This window comes from Lissotriton helveticus, chromosome 1_2 (assembly GCF_964261635.1).
Source record: "Lissotriton helveticus chromosome 1_2, aLisHel1.1, whole genome shotgun sequence".
NCBI lineage: Eukaryota > Metazoa > Chordata > Amphibia > Caudata > Salamandridae > Lissotriton > Lissotriton helveticus.
The window spans coordinates 288,212,769-288,230,451 of NC_136058.1; the positions used below are offsets into that span (position 1 = coordinate 288,212,769).

General features: G+C 45.4%; 1 protein-coding gene across 2 annotated transcripts in view; it reads right to left on the reverse strand.

Annotated features, from left to right (window-relative positions):
* The window catches only part of BEST4 (bestrophin 4), a 133,327-nt gene extending 115,960 nt beyond the window's left edge, over positions 1-17,367 (reverse strand). The window contains exons 1-2 of one of the 2 annotated variants that reach the window (XM_078673486.1): positions 17,297-17,367; positions 1,307-1,494 (exon numbers count right to left, since the gene is read on the reverse strand). In XM_078673486.1, coding sequence (XP_078529612.1) covers positions 1,307-1,458 — 152 coding nt within the window. In that variant the 5' untranslated portion in view covers positions 1,459-1,494; positions 17,297-17,367. Of the gene's footprint in view, positions 1-1,306; positions 1,495-14,502; positions 14,575-17,296 lie in introns of those variants that run through there. The other variant, XM_078673485.1, reaches the window with a different exon arrangement.
* Positions 17,368-17,683: the final 316 nt, after the last annotated feature.

Below are 17,683 nucleotides of genomic sequence, written 5' to 3' on the forward strand. Positions count from 1 at the left end.
GACATCCAACTGCACCAATGCTAAGTACTACAACTAAGGCTACCTCATCCGCCCAGAACCTCAAGATTTTCCTAAAGGTCAGTACCCTTGAGTGTTGTGGTAGTATTTTCCTATGAGAGCCAGTACCCTTGAGAGCTGTGGTAGTATTTTCCAATGAAAGTCAGTACCCTTGAGAGCTGTGGTAGTATTTTCTTATGAAAGTCAGTACCCTTGAGAGCTGTGGTAGTATTTTCTTATGAAAGTCAGTACCCTTGAGAGCGGTGGTAGCATTTTCTTACGAAGTTAGAAATCAGTTTGTAGGATTTGGCATATCAACTGAGCATCATTTTGTCAAGGTTGCTTGGATGGTTGTGGAAAGGTGGTTCTATGAGGCATTATGAGGGACATAATTATGGATTTGGATGAACATGTGGTTGTTAGTGTTTTTGGTATCTATTCCGGTGGTGGCAGAGTTCTGGATCACAGATAGTCAAGTGGAAGACAAGGGAGTGGTGAAGGAGTTGTTGAGCTTTGAAGGAGGTTGGGAATTCCACTAGGAGGATGAAAGCATTCTGTGTGAAGGAACCAGGAGGCCTACTCGCCTAGATTTGCAGATTACATTATGGATTTTTAGTTTTCAGCTTTTTTTTGGAGAGGCGAAACACCCGAGTGTGTGTTTCTTGGGGGTTTGTTTGAATTAGGATGTATGTGGGATGGCAGGAAGTAAGTTATGATGATGTATGGTATGTGGAATACACGTGTGCATGTGGAAATAGGGGGCCATATCCCATCAAGGCAAATAATGCAAACAGGGCTCTTTTCAATTCTGATCCTAATGCTGAAATCACCAGAGGCGCATTGGTCTTTTATGTACATTCAACAGATCAACAGCGACATTAAGACGTACCCTTCAAATGGAGATCCTTTAGGGTATTACGCATGAAAAACACACAAGATTCCTTTGTTCTATTGACCGTCTAGATACTTCCTTTATGTAACCATAACAATTTCCAAGGTTGCTGTCTCAGACAGGATGTTTTAATTCTGGGTGTAAAATATACCCTTGGGCTTTTACCATGGTGTAGGACCCCTTGGTAGGACTTCTCGGCGAAGAAAAACCATACTCCACTCACCACTTGTCATTTAGCTAGTTCATGCATCGACAGGTCAAACCTCTACAACCCAAGAAAGCCATGAACACCGACTTACTACCCATCCCTGTTCTCAAATTTTACATCAACCACCAAGATAGAATAAATAATAAAAAAATAATATTAACAGGTTACAATCTATTTTTAAGAGAAGAAATTGGATGCGGTTGACGTACCTGTAAGTGACGCTGAGGATAGCGTAGAGGGTAATAAAGACGAAGAACTCCTTGTAGAGCAGTTTGTAGATACTCCCCTTCCACCTGAAGAGCAGCTTTGAGAAGCCTCCGAAGCGGGCATTGGCCACCTTCAGTGTGTAGGAGACTGTCATGGTCTTCTTCCACGGCGTTCACAGAGTCATTGAAAACTGCAGAGAGAGGGTCTAGTTACTGTGAAGTTTGGTGCAAAGTGAAACAAATTATACAGTGAGTGAGGATCTGCATTGCTGGACAGTTCAGCATATTAGACATATTTCAGGGGCTCATTACGATGTCGGGCGGCATCACTTTCACCCAACACCGCATCGGTCATGCGACCGACGACACCCGGTTGACAGTCTCGACCGTCCCATTAGAATGCGACCGAAAACTGTTTGGTCGCATTCCTATATTTTATTTTGGGAGCATGTATTCCGGCCGTAAAACCGGCCTTAAGCATGCGCCCATAGTAAAATGGGAGGTGCGGTTCATCCGTGCACCCTGTGGCAGGCACCACAATGTGCCTACCACATGGTGCAGGGATCAGCAGGGGGGGCACAATAGGTGCCCTCTCAGCCTTCAACCGGAGGCCGTGCACCAAAGGGGGCCCTGCTGGGGGCTCCCAAAGATGCTTTCCATCATGGTTTCCATTTCGGACAGACCAGCATGGAAACCATACTGGAAACCGTCATCGTAATCTCAAGGGCGGAAAGGCCGTCGTAAACCAGTCGGACTGACCGGCCACATTCGTTTCCGACCGCCTCAATCATAATGAGGCGGTCGGAAAGGAATCCGACGGGCACATTACGATGCAGCTCGGAAGGCTCTGACCGTCAGTCTGAGCCTTCCGAGCCGCATCGTAATTGGCCCCTCAATGCTTTTTAACTGCTATGAGTTCTATGACAACTTTCAGAATAAGTATAACTAGTTAAGAACCTGTACAGGGATCCTTTGCCTTGGTGTGAACCGGCCTCTGAAGTAGAAGGAAGGCAGCATGCTGATATAAAAACACTAAATAGAAAGTTAATATAAAAAAGAAGAATTCGAGGGTTAACTTCCTGGTTGGGTCATCCCCTGAATTAGACAGCTTGTCATCCGATGCTCCATAAATAACCACTCTAAGGTGTGAGTTTATTATTGACGAATGAGTGCATGTACCTGATCATTCTTCAGTGACTGACAGCAAAATACTGTTTCACTTACAAAGTAACATACATGCTCAGTCCAGGATTCTGAGGAGCAAAGAAGCTTTACGCCTTGAAGCCAAGACATTTAAATTCCACCAAGCTGCAGACAAATCCCTCTCCGGCATGTCCCCTCCGTTTTGGAGCTCACTTCCTGGAGAGACAAGACCAGGTGACAACCTTGGGATCTTCTGTCGGATCTAATAATCATTTTTGCAATAAATAAATAATTTTTCTTCTTTTGCAGTTTTACATACATCTGGGTCTCCTCTGCTTTAAATAACCCTGAATTACCTCCCTACGTCCCCTTAGAAACATGAAATTCAGAAAAGAGTTAACTAATAAACTGCACACACAAATGCTTTGTTAAATGAACTTGAAAATGAAAAATATTAGGGAATGAGAGAGGTGATGAATTTGTGGTCCCCCTAACCTAGGGGGAGGACCAAGCAGATGACTTGAACACAAAGATCATATCATGGTGAACAATTCAGTGGTGGTCCAATCTTCTTAGGACCACCCCAAGCACAGTTATGGGCAAAATTACAATCCCAACCAAAGGCCCTGCAAAGCATTATGGAACTAGATTAGCAGTGGGCGTTGAATATTATTGTATCCAAAATAAAAATAATTCTACAAAGAGCTGCAGTTCAACTAGTAGTTACTAGGTGTCCCTCACGAGTCAAATGCAAAGCATTGAAATTATTACATCAAACTGCAGTTCAACTAGTTGTTGCTAGCTGTCCCTCAAGTCAAATACTTTTGCATTTGACTCTTGAGGGACACCTAGTAACGACTAATGGAACTGCAGCTTCATGAAAGGGTTTAAATGCTTTTGCATTTGACTCATGAGGGACACCTAGGGCCTCATTTATGAGAAATGACGCATCGCTGCATGAAATCAGTGATGCGTCACTTCTCAGTGCGCACTCCTTGCGACATACCTGATGCGTCATATTTACTGTATGATGCATCATGTCGCAATGAGTTACAGATACGTCAGTATTTCTGACGTATCTGTATGGCGCAAAAGTGACGCATTGCTGGAGTGTGACACAAAAGTGACGCAACCCCAGCAATGTGTCCTTTCACATGGGGCAAGCCCCATGTTTAAGGGCTTGCGTCAGTCTTACACCTGCTGTGAGGCAGGCGTAAGATTTTGATGCATCTGAGTCCTAAAAGTGGCGCAGTGAAATCTGGTAGATTTCACTGCGTCACTTCTATGACCCTTTCTTGCGTGGGAACACTACCCTGCATACATTATACCTGGCGCAGGCATAATGTAGCGCAAGGGTTTACAAAGTGACGCATCTTCCTAGATGCGTCACTTTGTAAATGTGGCGCAACGAGGCACATTTTTTACACTGCTGGTGCGTCACAAAAAGTGATGCACCAGTGGTGCAAAAGTGACGCACGGGCTCATAAATGAGCCCCCTAGTAAGGACTAGTTGAACTGCAGCTCTTTGTAGAATTATTTTGATATTGGATACTATAATATTCACTGCCCACTGCTAATCTTGTCCCATAATGCTTTGCAGGGCCTTTGTTTGGGATTGTATTGTTGCCCATAACTGTGCTTGTGGTGGTCCTAAGAGGATGGGGCCACCACTGAATCGTTCAGCAGGATGTGCTCTTTGTTTTCAAGTCATCTGCTAGGTTCTCCCCCTAGGTTAGGGAGGATCCTAAAATCATCACCTCTCTCACTGCTTGCAAAATTTTAATTATAATTTTTGGGAAATGATTATGTACGTTTCAGTATGTAAAGCCAGAGATATTTGTTATTTTATCAAAAGTATATGAGGTTTATGTTTTATTATTTGGGAGTCCCACTGATTTCAAAAGGTGAGTGATGTCGCTTTTTCTACCTCTGGCATGTCAATAAAAACCTTAAGAATTGCTCTTGATCTTAACATTTCCTTACGCACAAGTAGATCTTTACTCGGTCTCAAACAGATCTCGGCTAACATGGCCAGTGCTCTAGTGGTCCACGTTTGACAACTTTTGAGTTCTTGCGAAGGACTCTTGCCTTCCACCTACTTTTGTGTTAATAATGACCCATACTCTGCTGACGTTCTGCAAATTCTAATCTGATCAAATGGTTCCACTGGAAACTGATTGTTGAGGCTTGAACTGTATTTCAGAAGAAAATGGGGGCATATTAGCAAGGGCAATATCGTCGCTTTAGCGGGACTTTTTCCCGCTAAAGCGGCGATAATTTTTTCGGCCTATTAGCAAGCTGTCGCTAACAGCAATTAGTGACAGCTTTTAGGTCATAGCTACAGGTTTGGGGCCCGCTATTTATCGCTAATGACATGCAAAGTGGGCGTACCCAAACTGTAACACAGCTATTGCCTATTAGCAAGGCAGACGAAGCGATTAAAAAAATTGCGCTAAGCGCGATTATCGCTAGAATCTAACGCCTGCTAAAAAGTTGACTTACCTGTATAGTCAAATGGGGGGTGTATTATCAGATTAAGCCCCCATTGGCGTTAATGCGAGAATATCGCTGGATTTCCAGTGATATTCTCGCATTTTGCCACTATTGCTGAATATTTTAGCACAATGGAGAAAAACGTTGCATGTTTTCTCCGCTAACATATCCAGCAATAGGCAGTAATATAAAAAATTCGCTAAGGGCATTTAGCGATAAATATCGCTATTTGTTGCTATTATGCCCCAATGGTCCCCTCACAGGCTAAAAAGTTAAGAGAAGCGGTTGATCACATGTTTAGAGTGACCCTATAGTTACAATGCAAAACCTATACATGTTACTGAAATTTGCCGCTGTGGCGAGTAGTGCAACCATAACTTTTCCCGTGACTTTGTGCATGACCCATGTATATCCTTGTGAGATGCTATGAGTATTAAAGATTTCTGAGCCCAGTTCTCAGTTCATTAGTGACAAGACTATTCTAGGTGCAAGGCTTGGACAAATGAGCAGGGCCTGCGCCCAACACCACAACCACTGGAAGTGAACAGCCATGCTTCATGTGCTCTGACATACGTAAGGTCCTGCGAGGTGCTCCAGTGGAGAGTTATGAGTATGCTGCCCATTCCCCATGCGCTCTGCCATACGTGAGGTCATGTGTGGTGCTTTGGCAGGGAGTTGCGAGTATGTTGCCCATGCCCTGTGTGCTCTGACATACGTGCGGTTATGTGTGGTGCTCTGGTGGAAATTTACAGATAAGTTGCCCAAGCCCCATGTGCTCCAACATAAGAGAGCTCATGCGTGGTTCTCTAGTGGAGAGTTACTAATATGGTGCCCATGCCTGTGTGCTCTGCCATATATTAGGTCATGGATGGTGCTCTGGTGAGAAGTTACAAGTATGTTGCCCATGCCGCAGTGCTCTGAAATACATGAGATCATTTGTGGTTCCCTGGTGGGAAGTTATGAACATGGGACTTATGAGTTATGAGTAACCCTGGGCTTGGAGCATGCAAAGTTTGTACTAATTCTTTTTGCACTTTGCAAATTGCGCATAGTACAATACCAAAACTGTGCTTAATCAGCAGTGTAGCAGCTAAATCAACAACATCCTCAGATGCTTTGAAAACACAATTTTACATGCTTAAAAGCATATAACCAATTCACAAAAGTGAACTTTTACAATGACAACATTAGGCAATGAGAGAGCTGATGATTTTGGAGTCTCCCCTAACCTAAAGGGAGGACCAAGCAGATGACTTCAACACAAAGAGTATAAACAAAAAGCACATTTTGTTGAACTTCAGTGGTGGTCCCATCCTCTTAGGACCACCCCAAGCACAGTTATTGGCAAAAAACAATCCCAACCAAAGGCCCTGCAAAGCATTATCGGACGAGATTAGCAGTGGCAGTGAATATTATAGTATCCAATATCAAAATAATTCTACAAAGAGCTGCAGTTCACCTAGTCGTTACTAGATGTCCCGCACGAGTCAAATGCAAAGCATTGAAATATTCTTACATCAAGCTGCAGTTCCACTAGCCGTTACTAGATGTCCCTCACGATTCAAATGCAAAACCATTGAAACCCTTTCATCAAGCATTTGCATTTGACTCGTGAGGGACATCTAGTAACCACCAGTTGAACTGCAGCTCTTTGTAGAATTATTTTGATATTGGATACTATGGGCCAGATTTATGTCGGACTTGCGCCACGTTTACGCCGCCGTTGCGTCACGCAACGGCGTGGAAACTTGGCGCATCCCTGCGACCTATTTACAATGTGACGCATCTAGGCAGATGCGTCACGTTGTAAAGCCCTGCGCCACATGAAACCTGCGTCCGGTTTCATGTGGGCGTTCTGTCGCAGGGTGGGCGTTCCCTCGTAGGAAAGCCCCGTAAAACTGACGCAGTGAAATCTACAAGATTTCACTGAGTCAGTTTTACGACGCTGCTGGGTCAAATCTTTACGCCTGCTTGAAGCAGGCGTAAGGAGTGACGCACCACGTTATGTATGGGTGGCAGGAGTTGCGTCGCACTTGCGATGCTACTCCAGCTATGCGCCGCCCGTACACCACAAGATGCGTCACGCATCTGCCCTTCCTTGCACCATGGTGCGCCGCATTGTAAATGCGGCGCATCTGTGGTGCCGCAAGGTGGAAATTGCGTGACGCATCAGTTCTGGCGCATCCCTGCTGATTTGCAGAGATGCGCCAGAACTCATAAATCTGCCCCTATATATAATATTCACTGCCCACTGCTAATCTCATCCCATAATGCTTTGCAGGGCCTTTAGTTGGGAATGTTTTTTTCCCAATAACTGGGTGGTCCTAAGAGGATGGGACCACCACTAAATCGTTCAATAAGATATGCTTTTTTGTTTTCAAGGCATCTGTTTGGTACTCCCCCTGGGTTAGGGAGGATACCAAAATCATCACCTCTCTCACTGCTTGCTAAATTTATAGTTTAGTTTATGGGCAAATACTATAAGTATTTCAGCATATAAAGATAGCGATACTTATTTTATCATAGCTAACAACTTACAGGATGCCTTTTGCAATTATATTGTATTTTTTTACAGTGCAGACAAGAACAGGAAGTTTGAAGTATTCTATGCAAACTACACCCAGGCATAGTTATGAGTTTCTTGCTCTTGCCCAGGTGCTCTGACATATGTGAGGTCAGGCAAAGGTGAGGACCTGAGTGGTGCTCTGGTAGGAAGTAATGAGTATGTTACCCCTGCCCTGTGTGCTCTGACATACATGTGGTCATGCGTGGCGCTATGATGGGTAGTTTTGAATATGTTGCACATGCCCTGTATGCTCTGGCATAGTGAGGTCATGCGTGGTGTTCTGATGGGGTGCTACGAGTATCTTGCCCATGTCCTGTGTGGAAACAGTTAGAACACTGCAGCCTCAGCCACGCGTGTTCTGACTGTGCAAGCGCTACCACGCTTTTCTTAACCACGCATATGCATGGTGAAGGCAGTGTGCAGGCTAGCTACTGGCTGGCGGAAGCAGCAGGACGGATCAGGAGAGGACGTGATGGGGTGAGGTAAGTGGGGCTGGGGTCGGATTTTGAGGGGGTCGATCGTATGGTTTTGGGGGTTTAGGCTAGTTTTCACGGCTGTGGAGCTCGGTATTTTTCAGGGCTTCTGGATAGTTTTCTGGGCTGGGGGTTAGGGTAGTTTTCAGTGCTGGGGTGTTCAGGAAGCTTTCAGGGCTGGGGTGTCGGGTAGCTTTCAGGGCTTGGGGTTCGGGGTATTTTTCAGGGCTGGTGGTAGTGGTTGTTTTCAGGGTGGGGGTCGGGGCACTTTCAGGGCGGAGGTAGTTTTCAGGGCTGGGATGGGGATTGTTTCTTAGTAGAGAGGGGGTAGTTTCTATGTGCCAGGACAGCGGCACATACTGGGCACCAATTGTCACTTTGAAACACGTGTCACATTACAATTATGCCTCACCTTGACAACCCTTGAAAAATGTCTTTTCAATTTGTTTAGTGAAAAACTCAAAAATAGCAAATAATAATTTTTGCAAACATTTGGAGTTCTTTGTTGTACAATTGTGTTTCAAGGTTCATTATTCATTTTGTTGCGTGCTGTGATTTAGCCTACTTTTACTCTCCAGCATATTGGTTAAGGAGAGAGTCATATACAATATTGGTAACAAGATTCGTCATCATTTACAACGTAATTGTTCTCTCCCCGACAGAACCACTGTAGCTTTACCTATTTAGAATATGAGCATAAAGCCCCGCCCACTTTCTGACCATCTTTTTAATTGGAGCCTGTCCCTGTCCTTTGTAAATGGGGGCTCTTCATTGACCAATAGGCTTAATGATTACTCCTTAATACCTTTGTCTCTTCTTGTAATATCCCATGATGACACACCCTGTTACATGTGTTGCTATTCCCTAGGTTTCAATTATGATCTCAGAGCAATATTTTCTTCAAAGGCTTCAGGCAGGAGACACACTAGTACCTAATTAAGGCTGGAAGTGGTTTCATTACTCACTAGCACATCTCACATTCATATGAGACCTTCTACAAATGTCCCTTCATCAGCTCTACAAGAAGTACAACCTAATCTGGAATTAATATGATAATTCTTTTGTCACATTTCAAAGCTACTAATTGTATATATGGACTTAGATATTTGAATGTACTTGTGGTACTGTCTTGCATGCAATGCATTATGGGTAGGTTGGTTTTAGATATCTTCTGCATGGTGCAGTAACAAATATGACCAAAAGAGGTCCAGTTGGACCTTTTTGGCCACATATGGCACTGCACCCTGCAACATGGCTAGGTAAAAAACACTGGCATTTATAATGCCAATAACTCCAACTTTGCAGGATGCAGTACCATATGTGGCCAAAAGAGGTCCCGTGGGACCTCTTTTGGCCACTTATGGTACTGCACCCTGCAACATGCCATTTAAAAAACAATGGCATTTATAATGCCAATAACTGCAACTCCAACAAATGTGAGAACTATTGCATTGCAAATGCTTGTTTTGGCTTTGTAATGATATATTATGGCACGTGGTCAAAGGAAGAGACACCAGTGCAAGGCCGGTGGAATCTGGGTGCAGAGTGCAGGTCATGTGCACAGTTGCAAAAAGAACAACTGATGGACAAAATGCAGAACAATGTCATACATTGTCCCCAGTGCAGAGATCTGGGCCTAAATCCATCGTTTTTTTGCTCACCATGCCATTCCAGTTTGGACCCAGCCATATGCATATCAGTCTTGGCCCTGTGCTCAATAGGAACAGTCCAGATGGAACTGCCAGGCTAGGTCCTCCCTGGACTGGAAACAAGCATCCTAGGACCAGTTTCGGCTTCCAGCCCTCATCAGCCAGTATAGCTTGACTCCAGTGGCATGGAGAGCACGGGACCCATGTCTGGGCATATCCGTCCCACTTGAGATCATGTGCACTGAGCATGCTTTCTTGTTATGGCATGCTCCAGTCTTTATGCGCCCAGAACACACTGCAGATTGCCAAATGTTTATGTGATTTGCACTTTTTTGCTGTTAACGACATATACTTGGGGGCAGATTTATGTTGGGAATGCGCCACGTTTGCGTCACGCAACTGCGGCGTAAACGTGGCGCATCCCTACGACCCATTTACAACGTGGCGCATCTAGGCAGATGCGTCACGTTGTAAAGCTCTGCGCCACTTGTGGGCGTTCCGGCGCAGGGTGGGCGTTCGGGGCAGGTGCGCCTCGCAAAAGTGGCTGAGTGAAATCTATAAGATTTCACTTAGTCACTTTCAGGCCAATGCTGCGTCAAAACCCTGCGCCTGCTTGAACCAGGCGTAGGTCTTGACACAGCATTGCAAAGATGGGGCACCCCCGAGCCTTGCGCTTGCGACGCAACTCCAGCAATGTGCCACCTTAACGGCACAGATGCATCTGTGCCGTTTTTGCCCCATGATGCGCCGCATTGTAAATGCGGCGCACCATGGGTGGCGGAGCAGCGGCGCAAAATAACTGGCGCATCCCTGGGGATGCGCCAGTTATCATAAATCTGCCCCTTGGTTACCTAGTGAAGATTACATCTTTGTTGCACAATTCAAGTCATTTTGCACTCTTTTACAATGTCCCCTGACTGCCCGGAGTTAAGGTAGGGTTCCATTGCTCCCCTGAACATTTTTTCCACTGTGTGGGCTCTGGAACTGCTCAAGTCATGTAGTGAGCAAAATTTCCAGTAGGTGAGTCAATGTGATTACAGCACCTCTTGAAATGTTTATGAACTCAGTGCACGATGGGAAAATCAGTTAATCAGGATTGTTTTTTAATTCAAAATGAGTTCTCCAACTGGCAGTTCTTAAACCATTCTCGAATCTAACTGATCACAACCATAAAATATTAACCCTTTGAAGCCAATCCAACAAATATATTAAAAACTACTGAGTGGCCTTTTACAAAATAATAACTTGTTTTGGCAAAGCCAACCTGTCTCACATTTTAAAATTAATTCAGACCTATTGGCTTTGCTAGTGCTTTTTGCTAATTCTGTTTGCTTTGGCAAGAAGAAAATAAAAATGCTTGTTTGGCAATGCTGAACACCATTGGCAACAAAAGAAAAAAAAATTAGATGGTATGTACGTGGCCATGAAAGCTTACATGTCAGGATGGTACGGCGACTCAGGGGCATATTATCAAGGGGGTTTATCTCCGCTTTTTTGGCTTTAAAAGCCAAGAAAGCAGAGATAAAATTATCTCCCTATTACCTAGCTGTCGCTAACACCAGTTAGCGACAGCTAGTAGGAGATAGCGACCATCTTGGGCCCCACTTTGCATGTCAGTGATATTTATCACTAATGACATGCAAAGTGGGCGTGCCAAGATGTTAGCCACTGAAAACAGTCGCTAACATCGCTATCTCCTATTACCAACTTTTGGAGATATTCGTGCTAAGCGCGAATATGTCCAAAAGCTAACACCTGCCCTGAGCAGTTCTTAGCCATGTTATCCAATGGGAGGTGGATAACATGGCTAAGAGCATTAGCTCGGTAATGCATGAATATCGCTGACTTTTCAGCGATATTCATGCATTGCGGCCGTTTTTTATCGCATTTGCGATAAACCTTGGTAATACCAAGGTTTATTTGCGGTAAAAATCGCCGCAGCTCAGCGGTAACATTTTCTCTCTAACCAAGCAATAGCGATAATTATCGCTATTGCTTGGTAATATGCCCCTCAGTGTGGTGAATTTTAGACATGCATGCATCATCACACAAATGTTTTTTTTGTTAAAGCGCCCCATACCGCGCTGTCAATTTAATGGCGGCTGCGAACCATTCTTTAGCTGCAGCTCGTCAAAAGAAAGGGGCGTGGCCTCTATTAATGCGAAAGTGTGGCATGGGGTGCTTGGAAATAGAAAATATTTGCAATGCAATAGGTGCCGCATTTGCTAGAATATAGGCTATTACCATTTGCAATGCCAATAGCTCAACCCCTCGTAAATGCGAGACCTATTGCTTTGCAACTGCTTTTTTTATTTACCTTTTTAAGAAGTTGGACTTTCCTCTTGGAGTGCTAAATAAGAATAAATTACTAAAATGTCCATGAAAACGCTTCTCATGAAAGGGGAGGTCCAGCATCAAATTGCAGCTTCAGCATCCTCCCCAAAAAATCGTAAAAAAAGAACATGACTGGGACAACAGGGAACTGGGGTGAGGGTGAGCAGTGAGGGGTTTAAAAAGATCCTCGATGGGGAGTGGTGGGAAAAGAATGTGAGAGCTGTTGAGGGAGGCAGCAATAAGCACAGCAGGTGGTGATTTGTGTGTTGGAGAGGCATATGAGGTCGAGAGCAAGAAAATACACAGGCACTCCCATGGAGCGCTAAAAAAAGTAGTTCTCTTAAGCAAACAGTAGAAGGACACATGTTATTCAGTCATACAATGGTAACTCCTTCCCTGCGCCGCGAATTCCGCTGCGGCGCAGGTGGGGCTAGGGAGTGGGCGTGGCGCTTCGGTGCTCATGACGGCTCCACGCCGTCATGAGTTACGGGCGGCGCGGTGCCGTCATGACCCCGCTCACTCATTAATTCGCCTGCACAGGCGGGGAATTAGTGCCACGTGGGCGGAGCGACAGTGGGATGACGGCTCCACGCCGTCATGAGCACACGCCTACCGTGACTCATGACGGCGTGGAGCCGTCATGAGCACCGAAGTGGGTAAAGAAGTAAATGCTCCAATCCCGGGGCAAGCAAAGACTAGGGAGGAAAGGCATAAGATGCATGGAAATTATATTGTCAAGAAACCATCCAGTCAACTGGAAGGGGTTGACCCAAAGCCCACTCGGGGCCTCATTTATGAAAAATGACGCATCGCTGCGTGAAAACAGCGATGCGTCACTTTTCACTGCGCTCTCCCTGCGACATGATTGATGCGTCATATTTATAATATGACGCATCATGTCGCAAGGAGTTACAGATACGTCAGAATTTCTGACGTATCTGTAGGCGCAAAAGTGACGCATTGCTGGATTGTGTCACAAAAGTGACGCAACTCCAGCAATGCTTCCTTTCACATGGGGAAAGCCCCATGTGAAAGGGCTTGCGTCAGTCTTACGCCTGCTGTGAGGCAGGCGCAAGATTTTGACGCAACAGCGTCCTAAAAGTGACGCAGTGAAATCTCATAGATTTCACTGCTTCACTATTACGAGCCTTTTTGCGGGTGAACGCCCCCTCTGCATACATTATACCTGACGCAGGTATAATGTAGCGCAGGGGTTTACAAAGTGACGCATCTGCTTAGATGCGTCACTTTGTAAATAGTGCGCATCAGGAGGCATGTTTTACGCCTCCGATGCGGCACAAAAAGTGACGCATCGGAAGCGCAAAACTCATGCAAGGTCTCATAAATGAGGCCCAAGATGCCTTCATAGATGCCTCAGCTTCCATGTGCCTGTGCCAAATGTCCTTGCGCTACCATGGATGCGCTGTATTTACAAAACGGCGCTCCATGGCTCAAGGATTAAAAGATGTGTCAGAAATACTGGTGCATCTGTTGGCACAAAAGTGACGCATTGCTGGAGTTGCTCATGAAAGTGACGCAACTCCAGCAATGCGCCACAACGGATAGGTGAGTCCTATACAAAAAGCCATGCGTTATTCCTTACTCCTGGTCTGAACAGGCATAGGGATTTTGACGCAGTGAAGGCATAGAGTGACGGAGTGAAATGTTGTAAATTTCACTGTGTCAGTTCTACATGGCTTTTTGCATGGGAACGCCCACCCTGCAAACATTATACCTACGCACGCATAATGTGACATAGGGCTTTACAACGTGACGCATCTCCCTAGATGCGTCATGTTGTAAATTGCTAGCATTATTTGCGCCGCCGTTGTGTAAAAAAAAGTGACGCAATGGCGACGCAGGGAGGCACAAGGGGCTTGTAAATCTCCCCCATTATTTTTAACCACTACAAATTCCTTTATCCCCCTTAGCAATAAGTATGAAGTGTAACATAAAGAAATTAGGCTGGGTGCAAGGACTGTCAATTTTTTTCCTGGTTAAACAAACTGCACCAAAGTTATTAGCAATATTAAAAATTATTTCATATTTAAGGTGTACTGAACCCATAACCATTGGCTCTGTAATGGCATCTTGTAACGCCAGACGAACCCCGCAATCTTGCCTTAAATATGCACTGTGGCCAATTTAAGCAGAATGAATAAATAAATATAAAAATGATGCAAAGTTTCCACTGCCATCAGCGTACAGACGTTCGTTAACATAATGCAAATTTCACATTGTAATTCCTATTAAAGTCATAATTTGTCGTTTTGTTAAGCACAGAAAACCAACAAAGCAACCATTAAATTAAAAGGCAATTATGAATTAGATCCCTGTTGGGGCACTTCACAGCCTTTGGATAAATAATGAAAATCTTGCAGTGTGACCGACAACATTTTCGAGCCCTGCATGTCAGAAGAGATCTGTGGCGGCCGGTGCAGAGGTGACCCTCGCCGCCATGAGCGCGCGCGGATCAGAGGGTCCTGGTCCCCGGATGTGCCCACCTTCCATCATGTAAGATGGCGCCTGCAGCTCTCCTACCTGTGCTGCACGCGCTGCTCTGGGAGGCTTCGCTGCACTGTCCCTTCAAGGAGGAGTCCACTTTGAAAAACCAGCCTGAGCTTTGCACTGCTCCTTAAATACTGTCCAGTGCTCATGGCTGGCATCTCTCACTCTGATTTATTGGGTCATTTCATCGCTGACAGGGCCGTGTGAGCAGGTATACACTGCGAAGTGCATCGGTGCCTGACACTTTTACACTGTTGCTTGTCCTGACTCATATGTGCAAAAATTACATTTGCACTTAGGGAAGAGTGCAGAATCTGTACCAGGGCAGAGGAAAGAAATCCTGGTACAAAATGGCATGCCATTAGTACAAACTTGCTCAGTAGCATTGAACATATGTGGTCTAGCACAAGGGCCTTCTTTCCGACACCAGTGAAATTAATGAGAATACAAAAATAAATGTTTTCTGTGTGGTACAATATGTGCCTCTCTCGGACAGGGAGACGTGCTACAGACGCCATTTCAGGTGCTGCGTTGAAGCCTCTTTCATGGCCTCCAGGCATCAATTGTTCCCTCACTATCTCCGGGTTTATTGTAGAAATCTCAGAGCCACCCGCAGTTAGAGCGGGTGTGGGAGAGGACATGGGTCCGCTATCAGAAAGACCGTACCCCCATCTCTGCATAACATTAGAATATTACAAGCTGTATAGCGGGGTTGTTTTTGGAGAACTTCAGTCCTCAGCCCAAAGCCCTCCAATGTTCCAGGGACGGTGTACATACACCATGCTTGGGGCTAATACCAGTCCTGGATTTGACATTCCAGCCTCATTGTGTGGGCATTTTAACATTTGAGACTAATTAGAAAGCCTAAATCATCTCAGAGGTGATCAGAGACGCTGACATGGTAATATGCGGTATAAAATAATGATATCGGGCCCGATTCACAGAACTAACTTAAGGCAAAATCCTAAACTTACTACCATTTCGATATTCACAGAAGGCACTTACTCATTTTGGTATTCACAGAAGGCACTTACTCATTTCGGTATTCACAGAAGTTAGGAGTCCTAACTTTAGGACTCCTAAATGCCTTTTGTGAATAACGAAAGTCTTGAAATTGGGATTTTTCTCAATTTAGTAGTAGTAAAGTTAGGAGTTCTAACTGTAGGACTTCTAAACTGAGAAAAATCCAAATTTTAAGACTTTCGGTATTCACAGAAGGCATTTAGGAGTCCTAAAGCTAGGAGTCCTAACTTCTGTGAATACCAAAATGAGTAAATTCCTTCTGTGAATACGAAAATGAGTAAGTGCCTTCTGTGAATACGAAAATGGTAGTAAATTTAGGATTTTGTCTTAAGTTAGTTCTGTGATACGGGCACATCGTTTTCAGTTTAAGTCACTGGGATCAAAGGTTGTCTTAAAAGTCGATGAGGCCCCAGTTAGTTTGTGGGGAGCTGCAATCCTGCACGTGGGCTTTGTGTGGAGTTTCCATCCTATGAATCTCTTCAGCTGTGTATGGAGGCTCCGCAGATTCCAGATTCTACATACCGGCTCCTTAAGACCAGGTAAAAGGACCACTCTGGAAAGGGCCAGTCAGTACCAAAGTCTCTCCCTTCTGTTCCCATCGAGGAGAACGCAAGACCTCAGGTTCAAAGAGCCATCTCTGGCATTACAGAAGGCACCCACATTTCTCATTTCAATTCCTATCCGGGAGAAGGTACCCAAGACCTCACTTTCATTTCTATCCAGGAGAAGGAACCAAAGTCCCACTTCTGTTCAAATACAGGAGAAGGCGCCAACGTCTCCCGCTTCTGTCCCCATGAAGGAAGAGGTACTCTTCACAACCAGGCTCTGTTCACATCCAGAACAATCTATTTCCATTCAGAAGACAGTACTAAGGTCTCTATGGCAACATCATCTCTCCTGTTCAAATACAGTAGAAGGTACCAAAGTCTTCTTTTTCTGTTTCCATGCAGGAGGACTCAGGATCTATCTCTGATATCTTTCTATATCTCTTCTTTTGGACATCAGAGCTTCCGCCCTGCTTCCCCAAGGGGAAGGGAGAGGCTGTGATGCTCCTGACTGGACTCAGGGGGCTTGCGGATTTCACTTCCAGGCCTGAGAGACCTACATCTCACTCAGGACCAAGACAACAATGAGGTGAGCTGTCCTACAGGTCAAGGTCCACACACACAACCAGAAAGCCAGCTCCAGCCCCTCTCACGACAGTGGAAGAGCCTGGTGGTGGCACCATTACCTCCTCCAAGCCTAAGTAGGTCTGGAATTCAGAATTCCAAGAATGTGTTCCTCAGTTTGAGCTCACGGAGGCATCCGCCAGTAGAGCCCGACTGGGACCTCACCCGCAGAGCCATCAACTCCCACAGCTTCGACTGGGGGGAGATACCAGCAAACTCTGATCTTCCTCCAGACTTGGCAAGGCATTTGAGCTAGCCAGTATGGATCCAGCCTTTGTAGGAAATAAGTCGAGGTGTTGGCATAGTCTCAGATTGGCACAGGACCAGATTACCTAGTGGGGTGAGTGCAGTCACGGCGACAAAGGGCTGGTTAGACACATATGTTAATTTTTCACGTTGATCAGAGTCTGTTACTGCCCATCCGCAGGCCAACCTTGAGAACCTCATATTCAGTTGGCAAAAACATGCCACTGTAGTTGCAATCTCTCTTTGGGCGAGTGGTGCACAGCAAAGACCTTCCATGGGGGTCCATCATACCAGGGGCGCTGGTCTTCCCTTCTATGCCCAACCACACCACCCCACGGGCAGATATGCACATGTGCAGTGGACACCCATGCGGACGGGCGCCCTCCTACCTGTGCTGCCGGCGCTGCCTTGGCCGTCTTTGCTCACTGTCCTGCCAATCATGTGTCCAGTGAGTAAAGCCAGCCTGAGCTTTGCTCTTCCTCTTAAATACTCCTCTCCAGAGCTCATAGTGGAATTCATTACACTGATTTATGGGCTCACTTTATTGCTTATAGTGTGGCAAGGCATGCACATGACCCTTTTCTGAGAGCAGACCAAGTGCTGAGAATCAAAGAACAGCTTTCAGCTGTGGTGAAATTAGGATCATTGTGATCACATGAAGTCCCCTCTGGACTGTGGGACCTGGAACAGACATGCTTTTTATATACTGATCGTACCACTCCTTTTCAGGACCACCAGACCTCGAGGACACCATCACTATCGCCAGCCATGAGTTA